Raw genomic sequence first — 18,162 nt, forward strand, 5'->3', positions numbered from 1 at the left:
GGTGAGCGGAGGTATCCAACACATCTCGTAGTTCCTTCAGGCTCCTTCGAGTCGGTAAGGATGTGTTTTTAGGATGCCTCAGGTGAGAGGAGGTATCCAACACATCTCGTAGTTCCTTCAGGCTCCTTCGAGCCGGTAATGATGTGTTTTTAGGATGCCTCAGGTGATAGGAGGTATCCAACACATCTCGTAGTTCCTTCAGGCTCCTTCGAGTCGGTAATGATGTGTTTTTAGGATGCCTCAGGTGAGAGGAGGTATCCAACACATCTCGTTGTTCCTTCAGGCTCCTTCGAGTCGGTAATGATGTGTTTTTAGGATGCCTCAGGTGAGAGGAGGTATCCAACACATCTCGTAGTTCATTCAGGCTCCTTCGAGTCGGTAATGATGTGTTTTTAGGATGCCTCAGGTGAGAGGAGGTATCCAACACATCTCGTAGTTCCTTCAGGCTCCTTCGAGTCGGTAAGGATGTGTTTTTAGAATGCCTCAGGTGAGAGGAGGTATCCAACACATCTCGTAGTTCCTTCAGGCTCCTTCGAGTCGGTAAGGATGTGTTTTTAGAATGCCTCAGGTGAGACGAGGTATCCAACACATCTCGCAGTTCCTTCAGGCTCCTTCGCGTCGGTAATGATGTGTTTTTAGGATGCCTCAGGTGAGAGGAGGTATCCAACACATCTCGTAGTTCCTTCAGGCTCCTTCGAGTCGGTAAGGATGTGTTTTTAGAATGCCTCAGGTGAGAGGAGGTATCCAACACATCTCGTAGTTCCTTCAGGCTCCTTCGAGTCGGTAACGATGTGTTTCACTTCAGGGAGAAAGAGGGCGTGCGAAGCAGTTAGAGCGCGAGATTCGTTTCTTCAAAGCACGGATGGCAGCGCTGGAATCAGCGGATGAGCAGATAGCAGGGTATTTTTTTGTACGGCGAGGGCTTTCTCTGGAATCTAGAATAAAAAAAACGGTTGAATTTTGGCTCAACTAATCGTAGTTATGCGCGCGAAAGGCTTTGTTAGGCTCACAAAGACGAACACATGTCTTGCGTTGTATAGTATCGTTAATGTATTTTCATTCCTGATTGTTCAATCTTACAGACGCGGCATCGCGTGCGCAATGTATGAAAGTGGGTTCTGCATAGAACGCAGGTGCACTTTGATGCGCTCATCGGAACGCTGGTGGTGTTCCATCCGACGCCAGCCGTGGAGCTTCGACCAATATGCGCTCTGTCGCTGTCGCCGCGTTGCGGAGAGGAGGAAAGCAGGCATCCCAGGTGCACGGCCTACTCTCTACGTGACGTCACACACCTTCACCGAGTGGAGCGGTAAAGCATCTGCCGGCATCGCATGCGCAGGAGGTGGGTTCTTAATGGGAGCAGTGCCCCTGCCACGCAGTTTCCGGTAGGAATTTTTTAGTGAGTAAAGAACAACTCATGAATTCTAATAAAAAAACAACGTCCTGTTTTTATAGCGAGAACAGCCTACCTTAACGCATGTAAGCTGTGCGCATAATGAAAAGGCGAATAGTTTTCTTTACATTTTATACGAGAAAAAAGCAGTTTCCGTTGGCTAAACTTTAAATATGCATGGCAAGCAGAGACATTTTGCATAGACTTGTCTCTATTGCCGAACGCCACGATACGGTAAGAATGCGCTGCTTTCAGCGTTTTGCACGTTCCCTCTCCTTTCAAGGTAGATTAAATGCGTCAGGACAACACCTTAAACCAATTAGACGAAGGTGTGTGCATAGGTATATTTCCAATCCAGCCAAGCTCAATGTGGCAATGTGTGTGATGCACATGTGTCTCAGGAAGGGCATAAAGTGACAAGAAGGAGTCACCCGTCGCATGCGACAAATTGTGCTCAGAGAACCGCCATATAAATAAGACTGCTTCTCTTTTCCACGGACTCAAGTTTTATTCCTTTTGATGCAGTCAATCTGAACGACCACCTCCGGATACACACCTGTACGATCAAATGAAAGGTAAAAAATATTGTTTTGCGTCCCGAAGGCGAAACCATTCTATTCCCGACCCGTATTCAAACTGAAACTGGTCCGCAAAATTGCGATGGTGACGTCGGTGTCTCTGCCTTCAGTGGGAACGCAGCACGGCAGCATCGTCAGCGCCATCAGCGTGCTTTCTCCGTGTGCTCTGTTTTCTTCCTTCGGCAGCAGCTTTTAACGGTGACGTCTGTTATCGTCCGCTGCCACCGAAAACGGCCGTGTCTAGCTTACAAAAGGCGTGGTGATCTATGGCGTCCTTCTTACAATCCGCAGGCGCTTCGAGCCTATTCGGTAGTGTTGTAGGCTGATAAGTGCGCATAGCAGAAGTTTTTGTACACTGGCCGCTGCAATGAACACGACTGATTGGAATGGCTGGATGAGTGCATCCTCATATTTTAAAGAAATATCAGAATGCAAGCTCATCAGGTCATCGCAGGACCGTGTATGTGGAAAAGTAATCAAATTTTATGCCTTGAGAAGGTGAGCATGCAAAAAAATTTCCTAATCCCCCTTCGTCAAACACATTCTTGCGTTTTATTAGTTTAAACGAAAACACCTGGCTTTACTGCAGCAGTTACAAAACCTTTTAAAGCGCTGTGCAACCGATAGCGGCAAGCATAAGAAGATCACACTTAGAAATCTGCCCCTTTGTCCTATCAGGATGAATGGCGGCACAAGCGGCGGCAAATCTCCGCTTGATGGACTTCGTGCTGCTGGATTCCGTTTTATGAGCACCATTTTTCATATAAACCCGCAAATAAATGCCCCGAAGCGAAAGGAGGCGATAACCACTAAGTGCGATAGGTGCGCCGCATTCACTTCCCAGGAAAGGGCAGCCACGAAAGTGAGCATCAGGTGGCGAAGATTGGGCTGCAGCCACGTCATCAGGAAGCCTTTTATCCTGCAGCATATTCATGATATTTTGCTTCTGAATAGATCTAACATGTCAGTGTTTGTTCAAAGAACTCTGGTGCATCAGTCCTGTCATTAAAAATGGGCCGTCTGACATGAATTGTGCTGGCAGGTCCAGTGTGGGTTGGCGCTGGGACGGTAGTGGCCATGGTGCAAGTCCACAGTTGAACTTCTGCAGAAGTGAGCCTCCTTAGTCCGAATAGTTTTCTTATCAAGTTCGCGTTCGCAGTTTGTTTTAATTAAGATACAGTTGCTGAAGAACTGGAGTCTCTCAAAGTCCCTTTCTTGCATACATGGTGCAGGATGATGTGTAAAAGATATAATCGATGCTTTATAAGCTGTCTCCATAGTGATGTCTGAGCCGTGGCGGGTGTCGCAATGGCATGAATACTGAGCTCCGGCTTGAATGCCACGTTTAAAAGGACACTGTTCGCGACAGCACACTACTGTCTTTTCTTCACTGCCACGTAACAGAGAAAGCTGCGCCGGAGCGTAGCTGCCTGAAATTTCGGCGCTTGCTTCTTCACGTGTTCCGCTTACCCAGGGCTTCCATTGCACCAGTTATCTTAATCCAATACATTGAGCAGAACGTTATAGATCGATTTTTCCTTCGCTTGAAAAAAAATTGCTTACGTCGTGTTCTTCGTGTCTTCGAACTCTCCACTAACAATGGATTCTAAGCTTCGTTAAATAAAAATATTATTCCAGGTCGTTCGCATGCTAATAAGAATTATTTTAGAAGCCATCATCCGCGCGGCTGGCAGTTTATTCTTTAAAAGTTTTTCTACATCAACCTCGTAACTTCTTCTTTCCTTATAGGTAGTTTGGTTCGCCTTTCTTGTTTATTTCTGCAGTAATCTACACAAATTATTTTTTGCTTGTTCATTATGAGATGCCTGATCATAAATTTGGTTAGCCTATTCTTCATTGTAATAACGCCAAATGACTGCAACATATCACCACAGGTTAACATATAAAAAATTATCGAACGCATGACGCCCACTGGCATTATAATAATAATAATAATTGGTTTTGGGGGAAAGGAAATGGCGCAGTATTTGTCTCATATGTCGTTGGACACCTGAACCGCGCCGTAAGGGAAGGGTTAAGGAAGGGAGTGAAAGAAGAAAGAGAGAAGGAGGTGCCGTAGTGGAGGGCTCCGGAATAATTTCGACCGCCTGGGGATCTTAAACGTGCACTGATATCGCACAGCACACGGGCGCCTCAGCGTTTGTCCTCTATAAAAACGCAGCCGCCGCGGTCGGGTTCGAACGCGGGAACTCCGGATCAGTAGCCGAGCGCTCTAACCACTGAGCCACCGCGGCGGGGGGCATTAGCGCGCAGGAACGCTGTTCTCTGGATGAAGTATAATGCTCAGGTGGCGGTAGCATACGCATCATCAACAGGATCTGCAGTCAGATCGTGAAGCATGGACTTTCCTGGGCTGCTAGCCACACGGTCGAGCATTCGTTTGAAGGTTTCAGGCGGGGAAACTTTTTTAGCCGCTCCTTATACAACACTTCACCAAGGAACGCTAACATAAAAATCTCAACATAGGAATGGATATCACTGTGTTAATTGCAAGAAATGAAATTCACGCATATTATCCATGGAGATGGTATTACGCTATACTAATGTGGGGTGAACCCTCAAATTCAGTTCAATTCTTACTTTGAGAGGAGTCATTTTTCTTAGGAAGGCGAGCAGGTCTTTCCTATTTTTTCTGTTTGTTGCCCATAGTAGAGAACTATAGATAAGGTGGGAAAGGGACAGACCATGACATATATTTGTAGTTTGGCTCTCACGGGTGTCAAGGTGCGGCAGCGTGAAATTACACCTGTGAGATCATACGGCCTTTTGCAGATGCAGGCTACATGAGCGTTTGATTTAAGGTGAGAGGAAATGTGTACACCGAGAATTGTAAGTTTTTTAACAGTTTGTAGGCGTTGGTCTTGCGTTAAGGACGTGTGGCGCCAAGCAGCTAATTTATTCTTAGCATGGAAGGTAATGGCTTTGGAATAAATTACATTTACCTCGATCTGATTTAGTCTCACGCATGCTAAATCTTAGTAAGGAAGTCATTGCAGCTTAGATCCTTTTGGCAGATAATATTCCCATTAATAAGTGAGGCATTGTAGTGTGGAATGATGAATTTAGCTGAGGTTCATATATTGAAAATAAGATTAGCATAAGTTTGGTTTGTTAGACGGGAGTTTAACGTCCCAAAGCGACTAAGGCTATGAGGGATGTAGTAGTGAAGGGCTCCGGAAATTTAGACCACCTGGGGTTCTTTAACGTACGGGCCTATAGAATTTCGCCTCCATCGAAATTCGACCACCGTGGCCGGAATCGAACAGGCGATTTCCGCGTCAGCAGCCGAGCGCCATAACCACTGAACCGACGCCGCGCGGCGATGAGCTTAATTATAAGATTTCAAATTTTGATGCAAGATTCACTGTGCGAACCTGCAAAATACTGGAAGAAAGGGAAAGAGTGTATGTTTTGAAGTCATATATTTTACCTATCAGATGTGGCACACCAGAAGGAATTAGAGTCCTCTTCTCTCTAGTTCTTACTCAATACGATTAGCATAATTATTGGAGAGATAGGAACTCTGAATAATTCCTTCTGGTGTGCCATATCTGGCTGGTAAAATATATGACCTATAAACATCAACTCTCTCCCTTTCTTTCAGTCTTTTGTAGGTGTGCACAGCGAATTTTGCATAAAAAGTCGAAATCTTTTAACGTCAGTGTGAGAAGACTGTGGCTAGCATTTAGAAATTGCCTTCACTTCCGTAATAAATAAGGTATCAGATTCAAATAAACATAATGTAAGCGATTCGTAGGTTTCTTCAAATAGTCGCCGTTAATTGAGAATTGCAACTGAAATTAACTTAGAGGTGCACAAAATGATAACATCAAGCACCACCTCCTTACCCTTCTGTGCTCAACAGCATAACGAGTGTTTTCGTTTTGGCACAACTCACACCTTAGGCTGCATAAGAGGGCTTTCGTAAAGCTGCTGACCTCCTCATTCGATGACACCCTACGAGCCGCCTGCGGTAGAGCAGGCTGTTGCACGTGCGGCGCCATAGCTGTAACTTGCGGGGCGATGGAGCACTCGCTTACACTCTCAAGGTTAGGTACACAAAGCACGAATTCGCTTGAAAGTCGAAGAGGGGACAGGCGCCGGCGCAACTGAGTTGGTAGATGAGGTCGCGTGACATGCAGAGGTCGTGGCCCGAACCTCCTACATGACGTGATGTTCTTTTCTTGCTTTTATTGATGATTCGCTTTTTGTAATGATTGGCATGTTTAACACGTCAACAGAACTGACATTTGTGGTTCTCACAGACGATACTCAACTTTGCAGGGCAGCAAGAGTGTAAAATGGACCTGCAGGCCTATAGAAATGTGGACGGAGTGTGGGTGAACAAGACATTCCACGACGACATCTTGCGCAGCGCGATTAACTACAAACCCCATCCAGGGGATATATTCGTCGCAGCCTATCCCAAATGTGGAACAACGTGGACGCAGTTCCTTGCACTGAGTATCCTACACAGGGGCGAACCTCCCAAAACGCCCATCGAGTTCTTGTTGGCTTCTCCGTTCCTGGAGGTTATGGGCGCTGAAGCAGCCGAAAAAATGGTGAGGCCGGGGCCCATCAAGACGCACCTACCTTTTCACAAGGTGCCTTTCTCGAGTGAGGCTAAATACATCTATGCTACAAGAAATCCGTATGACGTGTGCGTTTCCTTCTACTATCAAGTCGTAGGCTTCACACCTAAGAGTGTAGAGGACGTATCCTTTGGACGGTTTCACGAACTTTTCATCTCGGGGAGGCTGAATTTCGGCGACTACTTCGACCACCTGTTGTCCTGGTACGAGCACCGAGATTTGCCGAACATTTTGTGCTTCACATTCGAAGATATGAGGAACGATACCACCTCCTGGACGCTAAAGGTAGCTGACTTTCTTGGGAAACAGTACGGAAGTGAACTTCGGAAGGATCCTGCATTACTGCACAAAGTGGTAAGCGCCTCGAGCAAGGAGAACGTGAATCAAGTATTCAGCGGGGAGAGGCCCTTTCTAAAAAAATTGTGGAGCCTCCCACCCGAAAAAGCCATTAAATCCTTGGAAGTGCAGCGCAAGTTTGTGGCTGAATTGCCGGAGATGCACGAACAGAAACAGTTTGTCCGCAAAGGGGTTGTTGGTGACTGGAAGACTCATTTCACGCCGGATCAGATCGAGAAGACTAAAGCCTGGATCAGTGAAAAGACACGGGGATCGGACGTTATGCAACTGTGGAAGAACTGTGATTTGCCTTAACATTACCAATGAAGGAAACGTGAACCGGAAGAGGAATAGGAACGCCTTAAATAGTTTTCGTTTGGACATATGTTGAACGGCTTGAAGGCCAGAATATAGATGATCATCATTAGTATTTTCTTTTACGTATCTACTAATGGCTGTTTGTGTTGAAATCAGCTCGAAGCATGATATACAAAATGTGTGAAAGACAAAGACTGGAAATTCCTTCACGAATTGTTGTGGGAAAAGAGAACACTTCTTGAGGTCTGGCGTCGAAGAACTCCCCAGCGTGTCCAGCAGTATTCTGAAAGGGTGAGCAAGGATGCAGTGTTTTAGAGAACTTAGTTTCATGTTTATTTCGGTCTAAATAAAAGAATCGGCGATTGTAGCGCTTTTAAAAAACCTGTCTTTTAATGCACTCCAGAGTAAAACGCAGGCGTTCTTGCACCTTAGTGCAGGAAGTGTTCCAAAATAATTAATGAAATAGAAGGAAATATAATAAGTGTAAGAAGGTGTCTTTGGAACTTTTTTTTTTTGATTTATTGATCTTTGTTGCTTTACAATTGTACGCAAACACTGCTCGGACCCATAGCCAACGGCTAGTAACGGGTCCAATAGAGAAAATGTATACAAGCATGCAGGCAACAATATACCAAAATAAAGTAAGCAAGTTAGTAAAAAAAAAAAGGCTATACATCACTCTCAACACTTGTAAGAGTATCAACAAATGAAACACATATATTACAGATTATATAAACTAAAAACTTACAGATCAAAGCATACTGACTTTCGTGCTAAAATAAATAAGAAATAAATAAATAAACCTTCACCTTTAACACTGACCTTTGGCCTTAGGATCACCTCTGGCCTTGGAGTGACCTTTCAGTCTTGTGTTAGGGCAAGTGGGAGGGGGTAATGTGAGTAGTCGCGTGGTGACGTCGCTTATCCATTGATGTGAAGCTGTCGCTGAACATCATGTTTATCTGTGCTAAACCTCTGCCAATTTTTTCACTGTGTCTTCCTGACAGGACAAAAGAATGTGAGGAGAAAGGGAGCGCGGTGGGTGGGTGTGGTACTTTCCGTTGTGGCCCACGTGACCAGCCAAATATTCTTCAAGAAAGGGTGGCTGGCGCAAGCCGCTGAAAATATCCTACCTACTCCTAACCTACGACTTACTTCGCCATATCTAGAACAAGACGGGACTCTCCAGCTGCAATTACAGATATAGAAACTAGCTCGTTCGCAGCAGCGAACAAGCTCAAGAGCAGCTCAAGCTTCTCTGGTGCCGCAGCGGTGGCTGAGTGGGTGAGCATCCCCCTCGCATGCGGGAGGTGCGGGGTTCGATCCCCAGTGCCGCCGTGTACCCACCGGTGAAACAATGGGTACAATCTTTCCCTGACCTGGTGCTCGGCTAGTAAGGTGTAAAATGCTTGGAAAATGGGTCTTTCACCCCACCAAGAGTAATCGAAACATACCATGTGCCATGGCGCTCTTTGGCCATAGATGCCCTTGCGCCACAAAAATCCATAATCATCATCATCACTCTCCTCTGGGCATATCAAGAGGCTTTGGTAAAGCTCATGAGCTCTCTTCTTGCGTGATAAGAGTGGACTTAAGGATTGAGAGATGACGTGTCCCTTCATCGGTTGCCTGCGCTACTACCCCGATAGATGTACCTTCACCGCCGGGCACTGTCACGAAATTCTATAACGTAGTGACTTTCGCAGAGCCCAGGAGATAGCGTGACAGATCAGCGGAGCTGGTAAAAGTAAAGAAACAAATCATGAAATTTCCAAGTCCCTCTTCATTAAGCAGAAGTATCAGACTGTAGCAAGCTATGGTTCGCAAACTCCGAATGCAATGTCTTAATTGTCTTCTTTTCAGTTTTCACAACGAAAGCGATGAAATTCCAGCAAAAGCACACCTTTATTTGAAAATTACAAAAACATAGATGTAGGCGTGCTAAGTCTCCCGCAGTAAATGCATGTAGTACCTCTGCCCCGCAGTTTACTTTGCGGAGTTGTTTTTACAGAGCAAGAGAGCTACTCCTCGGCGTACAACTTGCGACTTCAATGTGGATGAGGCAATGACCTTCAATGCATCACAAGGTCAAATTCAACAATTGCGTGGTAGTACGGCACTAGCTATGGTGGTATCACCACGCGATCATATGTATATGACCACTGTGAACTTGACCTTCATTTTAGCCTTGTCCTTGGCCTTCGATTTAAGACAGCTGTCACCACATCAACAATGACCTTCAATGCCTCAAAAGGTCAAAACGAACTTCACTGTTTGATGGCATGGACCAGGCTAAGTATGACCATGTCATCGTATATTTCCGATCATTGGGTACCTGACCTCGACCTTTAACGTTGACCCATGGCCTTGACCATGACATTTCATTTGAGACATTAGAGTGCATGCTCAACAGAGGTTTCACTCGTATAACTAGGTTCCGGGAACGGTGAATCCCAGAGATTTTTTTTTCTGGACCAAGCGCAAATTACCACTGCAAATCCACACCAAATCCTATCGGCCCAGCATGTGCGCCATACTATATTACCCCTATCTCCGAGAAAGAGAAATGGAGATCACATTTTTAATATTTTTACTCGCCCCCGAAGCATATCCTTCCCTGTGGGTACATGTGCAATAGGAGCGACAAGCGTCTCTCCCGTAACTTATTCTTATCGGCTCAACTGCTCAATATGTAAAAAAGCCGTGGTACCGCACCTTTTCTTTTCCTATTTCGCTTGGGGACTGATTTCTCGCTGCAGCGGGAGCACCTAAACCAATTCGTCGCAGGTGCATGAATAATGACGTCTAGAAATGAGGGAACAACGATGCAACAAAGCCTATGATGAGATTTACCTCTCTTATTCTTTTAAACTTGCAGCTGCTAGAGACAGCAACGGTGAGCAAAAGAGTTAGAAAATACAAACAGAAAAATTTCTTTCGTCACAAGAGATTTCCTGGGATGTTTTTTTATCAGAAACTAGTAGCAACAACAGAATTGAGTGGGCACGGCGAACCAGGGTCCAACGTGTCACGGACTAGGGCGCTTTTCTACGTGCTACAGGTTTTCCTGGGTTCAGACGCGTTACGAACTGGACACGTGTGGCCCGATTACATCTGTTGCTGTGATGCAAATCAACCTCACTTCGACAACGCATCGGTCTGGGTGTCGTAATTTGATGACACTGTTCTTCCAGCGACGAGATTCAGCCATCATATGAATGTTTTATTTATTGCAAGTTGCTTCTTTGTAGCGATCTCGAAGCGAATCCTGGGCCGAATCAAAAGGAAGTTATTGAACAAATATTAGAGGACCAGCTGCCTCTTCAAGCTGAAATCAGTGAAATGATAGTAGAGCCAGTTAAGACTGTATATATGGTAAAGGATCTACACAGTCTAATGAATAAAATGGAGAAAAAGCTGAACGAAACATCAACCTTCACCGAGCAGCCCCATGAAATACACACAACCTTGAAATCAATAGAGAAAGTAATGGGTTTTCAAGCTGAAAATTTGACCGATCTCGATGATCGAAGCAGACGGTCCAACCTAGGCATTCACGGTATTACATAAGAATCTGACGAAACAGAAGCTACGATGAAAGATAAAATAGTGAAAGAAGGTTTTAAAGACAAGCTTCAAGTCAGTTACCAATCTGTCGGGCGCATTCATAGCTTGGGTCGTAGGAATGATACCTGCCCTGTTCTGCTCTATTTAAAAAGTTTTGCAGAACAAAAGACAATAATAGAAAATGTTACAAAGCTAAAATGCTCAGGAAGTTAAGTTCGGAATGATTATTCCCGAACTACGCTGCAGACACGATCACTGCGTTGGCATATAGCGTAAGAAGAGAGGGATAAAACAAAACGTCACCCTTATTCATGACAAGCTAAAAGCGGATAAAGATATGTTTTTCAGGGATAAATCACAAAATAAACCCGTAAATTTAGTTTACTCGGATAAGAGAGTGAATCAGCACGACAAGGCATGACGCGGTTTACAAGATCAGAGCAAAGTTTTGCGCATACTAAACATTACCGCGCGTAGTTTAGTTATTAAGACAGACTTGCTCGAAATAACACTATTTCCATGATCCCCACGTTAGAGTGATTACTGAGACTTGGCTTCACAGTGAAGTTAATGATGATGACGTTTTTCCTCCTTCTTACACTGTATTTCGAAAACACAGTCAATCTGGAGGTGGTGGAGTGGCTCTCCTAATTAAGAAACAAATTGAAGCCTCTTTAAAGATGACGTAGATGATATTGAATGCCTATGTGTGAAACTCTCCTGTTGGGGACCAAACTTGGTTTCATATGCTCTTTATAGGCCTCCTTGATCTGGAACCGACTACTTAACTAAACTAGAAAATCAGATGACTCAGTACCAAAACAGCAAAACTTTATTGATTGGCGACTTCTACTTGCTAGGATTGGATTGGGAGCTACTTGAGTGTCTCGGTGCTTACACAAAGCAAGCAAACGTATTGTTTAAAATAATGCTTCTCCTCAACCTGACACACATAGTTAAGGAACCAACCCGTAAAGTCGGTTCCCCGAATTCGTTGTTAGATTTGCTGTTCGTTCTTTGCGACATTGTAAATTTTACTGTTTCTGTGGAACAAGGCCTGTCCGACCAAAACTTGGTGAGTGCTTCATTTCCTCTAGTACGGCAAACAAAAAAGAAACACTCATCACCACGGTAAATTAAAGATTATTCGCGTGCCAATGACGCATCTGTCATAGAACATCTGGAAACCTGCCTTGTTGATTTCGATGATGCTGATGTCTGCGCAGTCTGGGACAGAATAAAAAGATTAAAAAAACTGTTTCTATTGTATTAAAACTTTTGTACCAAGCAGGCACAAAAAATAAAGAAAGGAAACCCAAAGGATGCCACACAATATAATTCAAATGAGCTGTAGTTAAAATTGGCACAAGACGAAACGCGCAGATACTGAATTGCTCAAGGATTTGCTGGAGAATGTAGCACGTGTCTTACGTGATTCAAAACATTATTTCTTCAACACATCAATTAAAAACTTTGCAAAAACCGAGCTAAAAAAGCTTTGGAATTATACCAGTGAAAAAAAGAAAGCAGTCACACAAATTTTGGTTAACTCTACAGTATGTGATCCAAAGCCTATTGCTCAGAATTTTATTAATTCTTTTCAAAGTATTTCCTGCCCCGTACACATGTGCCGAACACAGCCGAGTGTATTATCCTGCCGAAGTGTGTTTAATCTCTTACCTTGGTGTATTTTCTATGTTACTGAACCTAAAACCAAAACGTCATGTGGCCCTGACAACATTCCAAGCGCATTTCTGCGACGCCATGCCGAAACTCTGGCTGAATTCCTTGTGATAATTTTTTGTGCTTCAATGTCAGCAGGCAACGTACTCGATGATTGGAGTACAGCCAGAATTGTTCCCGTTTATAAAAAAGGACACCTTCTTTTGCAGAACTACCGTCCCATATCATTGACATCCCCGTGCTGTAAGCTATTAGAACATAAAGTTGCACACTGTATGAGCGAATTTTTAGAAAAAAAAATCTTGTGCTAGCTATCTTCCAGCACGGTTTCTGAAAAGGATTTTTGACGGTAACACAGCTAAATACAGTAATAAATTCATTTGCTTCCTGCATAGATGAAGGCCAAATCGATGCAATATTTTGCATTTTAGCAAAGCAATTGACAAAGTTCCTCGTGATGAAATAATTTTTAAAATGAAAGAAATTGGCATTCCTGATATTCCAGTAACATGAATTACTGCATACTTAAAACACCGCCAACAGTTTGTTGAAGTGGGTCGACAACGTTCGGGCTCTCCTTCAGTTTCATACGGTGTTCCCAAAGGAAGTGCTTTGGGCCCTCTGCTGTTCCTTTTGTATGTCAATGATATCATTCAAGTTGTTAACCCATCAGTGTATATTCGATTGCTTGCTGTCGATTGCATTCTATACCGAGAAGCGACAAAGCAGGAAGATCAAAGGGACCTGGACAATGCTTTGAACAACGTTTTCGAACGGTGCGACCCATGGGCATAATTCTGAATGCAGATAAAAGTGTTTACATGCCGATAACCCGACAAACTGTACATCATAGCTACACATATAAGTTAGGCTTGATCCCTCTTTAACAAGTATCCAACTGCAAATACATAGGAGTAACCATAAGTAGCAATCTATCGTGGAACTTGCTCATAAAGAATATCTGCTCTGCAGCATTTCGAAAATTGTGCTGCTTAACACATATACTAAAAAATGCCTCTTCTAACACGAAGCTACTTCGTTATTCTTCAGTAATTAGACCTATCCTCGAATATGCTTGCATAATGTGGGGCCCGTATGCTAAATCTAACGTAAAAAAATCTAGGAGGAATACGGAAAAGAGCTGCTTGGTTTATTTTTAATAAATATGCAAGTACTGACTCCCCAACCACTTTACTGGAGATTAATAAAATTGAACCACTTGAACACCGGAGAAGAAAGCTTAGGGTAGAATTTATTTCTGTTTTATTACATAACCAACTTGGTTTGGATCCCACATCACTCTTAACGCTGGCACCAACCACACATACTCGTCAACACCATCCCTGTTCTCTAACCCCTATATTCGCTAGAACAGACAAAAGTTTTCGTTATTTTCACGGACAATAACAGACTGGATTCAGGTAATTAAGCCATTGTGCCATGAGTTTTAACCAATTATTGTTATATTGTGTGGTTTTTATGTGGTTTAAGTGACTTGTTCGACCAACCCTTCTCGGGCTTAATGTCTGCTGCACTTTGTAAAAAAAGATAAAAAATTAAAAATATTGTGCTCTTTCCAGAGAACAACAGTTTACAAAGAAACTTTCGTTGATGAAAAAGCTACAAAATATTTAGTCGTATTTTTGACACGGCTCTGTAGTTTTCATCACTATTGGCGGTAACACGTTGTGATTAACGGCGTCACCGTTAACGCGTTACTTTTTTTCGCTAACTTAGTAACGTACTCGTTACCATTTCTAAACTGTAACGGGTACCATACTTATGATAACGCTTTTCGGTAACGTGAGGTGTCACATTGGCAGTTACTTTTTATTTCAATTGTCCTCCAAACCCCTCTCGCCACCTTTTTAGAAAAAAAAAGCGCTGAGCCACCAAAGTGATGTTTCAAACAAACAAATAGTGCAGGCGGTCTCTACGACCCTCATTGCGGCTCAAATGCATGCCAAAAAACACCTTCCCTAGAAGATGCACCCAACATAAATAAAAAGGCAGAATACCCATAGAGCACGAAACACGAGCACGAACACACATTCACAAACTTGCCTGCACCTACCTCTCTTTACCAAACCACTCAGACACACAACTCTCTAAAGAGTGGAAGCATGCCGAGCATTTTGGAACATCACGTTTGTCAGAATTATTGTGAATTAGTTGAGTCAATCGATGCTTCCTTTGTGAAGTTGGAATTGATGATGAAGTGGCATTATTTGTTTAATGTCACATTCAGAAAATGGCTTCAGCATGTGCCACACAGTTAGAAGTCAACCCTAAAGGCAACGTTATGCCACGATAACACTGCTAAGCTCCTGCAAATTTGTGCAAAGTATTGTCGATAAATCAGGATTTCGGCTAAAATCATTGCTTGGGCTACCAGTTTCATGTTAAATATGAGCTTTATAAAACTGTTCTCGAGAGGTTTGTGCAGCCAAGGCGCATTGTTTATAATTTATGGCCATGCAGTAACGGCAAAGTAACGTGCAGTACTTTTTTCGGTATAGGTACCTGTAGCGCGTTACCTTTTTTTCGTAGCTTACGTCGGGTGGTAACGCGTTCGTTTTTTTAGCGTAACGAGTAGAATATTTAGTCTTTTTTTCGGTAACTGCTGGAACACTGGCTTTCATAGACAGGATAGGATTTATTCTTTGACACAATCGTTTTTTTTTTTGTTCTTGAATGATGAGAACCTGCGCGGTCACCTTGTTGATGTGAGCTGCCGATGCCGCTGTGAGCGCAGTCTTGGAAAGTGCGTCAGCTCATTATGCCGGTATATAGATAGCGCACTCTATGGTACGTGATATCTAACGGGCAGGCAACCGATAGCCAGTTCAGACGAAGCAACCACAGAAAAAATAGTTAAAAAGGAAGGGAGAGCACCGAAGTCACCATTTTCTGCTGTATTATCCTTTCAGGTGGTTTCATTTGTTATATGCGTCCTGTATCGTGTTCTGTGTGTTCCAAGTTGTGACTCCTAGCTTTTTTTGTGAATGTTGAACTGTTTCTAACCAGTCACGACTGCCTCCATTTTCTTTGTATCATTGTGTAGCCCATCGAAGTGGGTGGTGGCGGTGGTGGTAAACATTCATTGACTAAGTAGAAAGAGGTGTTTGGGCTCAGGCCCTATGGCCCAGGTCCTCAAAAATCTAGGTGGAGCTCCTATTCCGGACAGCCAATGACGTCTAGCGCCGCTCGCGCCCTAGCGACCAGGGTTCTTTGGGAGTGTAGGTCATGGCAGCTTAGTAGCGTCGCCTCACAGGCCACCCTAGAATGGTGGGAGATGGAGGATTTGGAAGGGTGGGGATTGGAAGGGCAGGCCCAGACCATGTGGAAAAAGTTCGAGAATACAACAAGATGTTCCCAATGCAATATAGGGGCACATGCCCGTGGTGCGGGGCCACACCCACACTATTTCACATATCATGGGAATGCGAACGAAACAACGCATTCCGAGAACACAAACCCCCGAGTGCGGAGCACTGGGAGAGCCGGCTCGTCAGCTGCGAGCTCGCCGTCCAAAAGAGGATGGTAGAGCACGCACGGGATGCAGCCAAACTCAGTGGAGCCCTGGACTGAGGGACCACCCTTTGCTGAAGAAGCCTTCCCTGCAGCGCAGCGTGAAGACAGCGACACGCGAAGCAAGCAAGAAGACTTCTGATCGCCTAAATACTTATGATTCAATAAAAGTTTTCCTATCCTATCCTATCGAGAATGTCGCTCCGCACAGGCTGCAGTCGCCATCAAATTCCGAATTTAAGTGTTGTCATGCTGCCGGCTACAGCATTGTATTTGTAAACCTTTTGAGAAGAAGTTGTTCGTCTGCTCTGCGGAGACCCTTACAGTGTTCCGAAAAGCGACGATGACTGTCCTTATAATATGTAGCGATGTCATTGAATAACTAGAAATTGGGTAGGCTCGGAGTACACTTCCAGAGCAAGTGTTCCAGCAAACAAAATACCTCCCCATGTGCGCCAGAAAGGATGGAATGTAGCAGTCCCAGTAGAACATTTATCGAACATTTAAAAGCCGTAGAGGCAGGACACTGAAACACAAGCAAAAGGGCAGTGGACCCACTAATGGTCTAGAAACTTTTTTTCGCGGTTGCTAAGCAGAAAAAAAATAAATCATAGCATCTTGGTTCCAGAAAGGTGACTGCGAGAACGTTTTTTGGACAAATGCTCCTCAACAAAATATACAAATTGACTCCTCGCTCTGTTTTCTCTATCCCTCTCGCGAGAAGCTACGGGGAGAGATGGTTTTGCTCTTGCACTCGCCGTTTTGAAAGATCAAACAGTATCGTTCGAACAGCCGATGGAAGCGCAGTTCACCCCGCATCTGTCTCGTGGGCCGTCGGCTCCATCTGCAGGCAGGCAGGCGATGGCGGTTTGCCTGTTCATCACACTGCCGGAAGCGGCGGACACCAACGTTCCCGTCTTCCATCGTGTTTCCAACTAAAACACGGTGCGGTGGTCCCTGCAGGCATCTCCAACTACCAGCAGTCCTCGTTGCGCCGCTGTCTAGCAGAGGTGCAGCAATGGCCTCCCGTCGGTCGCCAGGCTTCCTCGCCGGACGGAATCCATCATGCGCACACGTATTCGCACAGCCGTTCGCTGCTCGAGCGGCAGCTCTTGCTCTCATAATTGGGCTGTCCTGAACATCGTAGCTGCGAATTCATGGCAGCTTTCCTGCGAACCTCGGCGTGCCCACATAATTCCTTTTGGAACTGATGCAGCGGCACGCGGCGCATCGCAAGTCTTTTTCGCAGCTTCACGGCCCTACACCATAACGGCGCTCTTCCAGGCGTCGTTCGCGGCAGCGGATTTAAAGGCAGTGGGCGACTCCTAGACGCCCTCTGCATTCCTCAGCACCTCCGACGACTGTGGCGTGTTGTTGGTGGCAGCGTGGTTGTCCACTGCGGTCATAGGCGGACGAGATCTTCGGTGTCCGACCACACTCTTGCTGCGAGTGCCCATGGGTTATCCTGCTCTACCTACATTGCCACCTTGTGGCAGCGGCATAGGTTGGGTTGTGTTCGCATCGCTGACTCCCAACCCACCTCCAACCGGATTACTTGCGCCTTGATCACCTTGATCTCGCCTCCCACGCCGTATTGTGCCGCACGCGCGGTCTGCTGTACCATGGGTGCGGCGCGCCAGGGCTCCTACCTCAAGACGTCCCCCCTTTCCATCCGGCTCCAAGCAGTCTTATCTCCCCACTTAGTCACAAGAAAATAAAACGGGGGTGTAACGAGGATGTAACGCGTACGTTTGAGCGTTTGCTGTGCCGTGAGAAGGCGCAGGATAAAAGGCTGCGTTGAATTCTTATATACAGTTGCAGCTGTTCCAGCATTTGATTTCATCCCCGGGTTTCTGTTGTCAACGTCGTTAAGGTATGTTGGTTTATGCTCACGTTTTATTTTCGCCTAGTAGAATTATTTCTTTTGTTCCAGTTTTATAACACGCTCAAGCTTATACTCCGAGGCTCGAGCGTGAGGCAGAGCGAGAGGGAGGTTTCAATCTGCAGAAAATCCGTGATCTGATACCGCGTATCTGTATCTTACACCCATCTTGTCTTTTCACCGAGGTTGTTCTTTACATGCGTTTTCTTTCGCATGGTCATATATGCTTTGGTACCCTTTAGAATGCTTGCTTAAGGTGCA

The 18,162-nt window shown here is 44.9% G+C and overlaps 1 protein-coding gene across 1 annotated transcript; it reads left to right on the top strand.

Moving 5' to 3' along the window:
* Positions 1–1,562: 1,562 nt before the first annotated feature.
* On the top strand, positions 1,563–7,600 carry LOC144135411 (sulfotransferase ssu-1-like). The gene is made up of 2 exons (XM_077668074.1): positions 1,563–1,627; positions 6,277–7,600. The coding sequence occupies exon 2, from the start codon at positions 6,294–6,296 to the stop codon at positions 7,233–7,235; it is 942 nt and encodes a 313-aa protein (XP_077524200.1). The 5' UTR covers positions 1,563–1,627; positions 6,277–6,293; the 3' UTR covers positions 7,236–7,600.
* The last annotated feature ends 10,562 nt before the right edge of the window (positions 7,601–18,162 follow it).

This window comes from Amblyomma americanum, chromosome 5, assembly GCF_052857255.1.
Source record: "Amblyomma americanum isolate KBUSLIRL-KWMA chromosome 5, ASM5285725v1, whole genome shotgun sequence".
Taxonomy (NCBI): domain Eukaryota; kingdom Metazoa; phylum Arthropoda; class Arachnida; order Ixodida; family Ixodidae; genus Amblyomma; species Amblyomma americanum.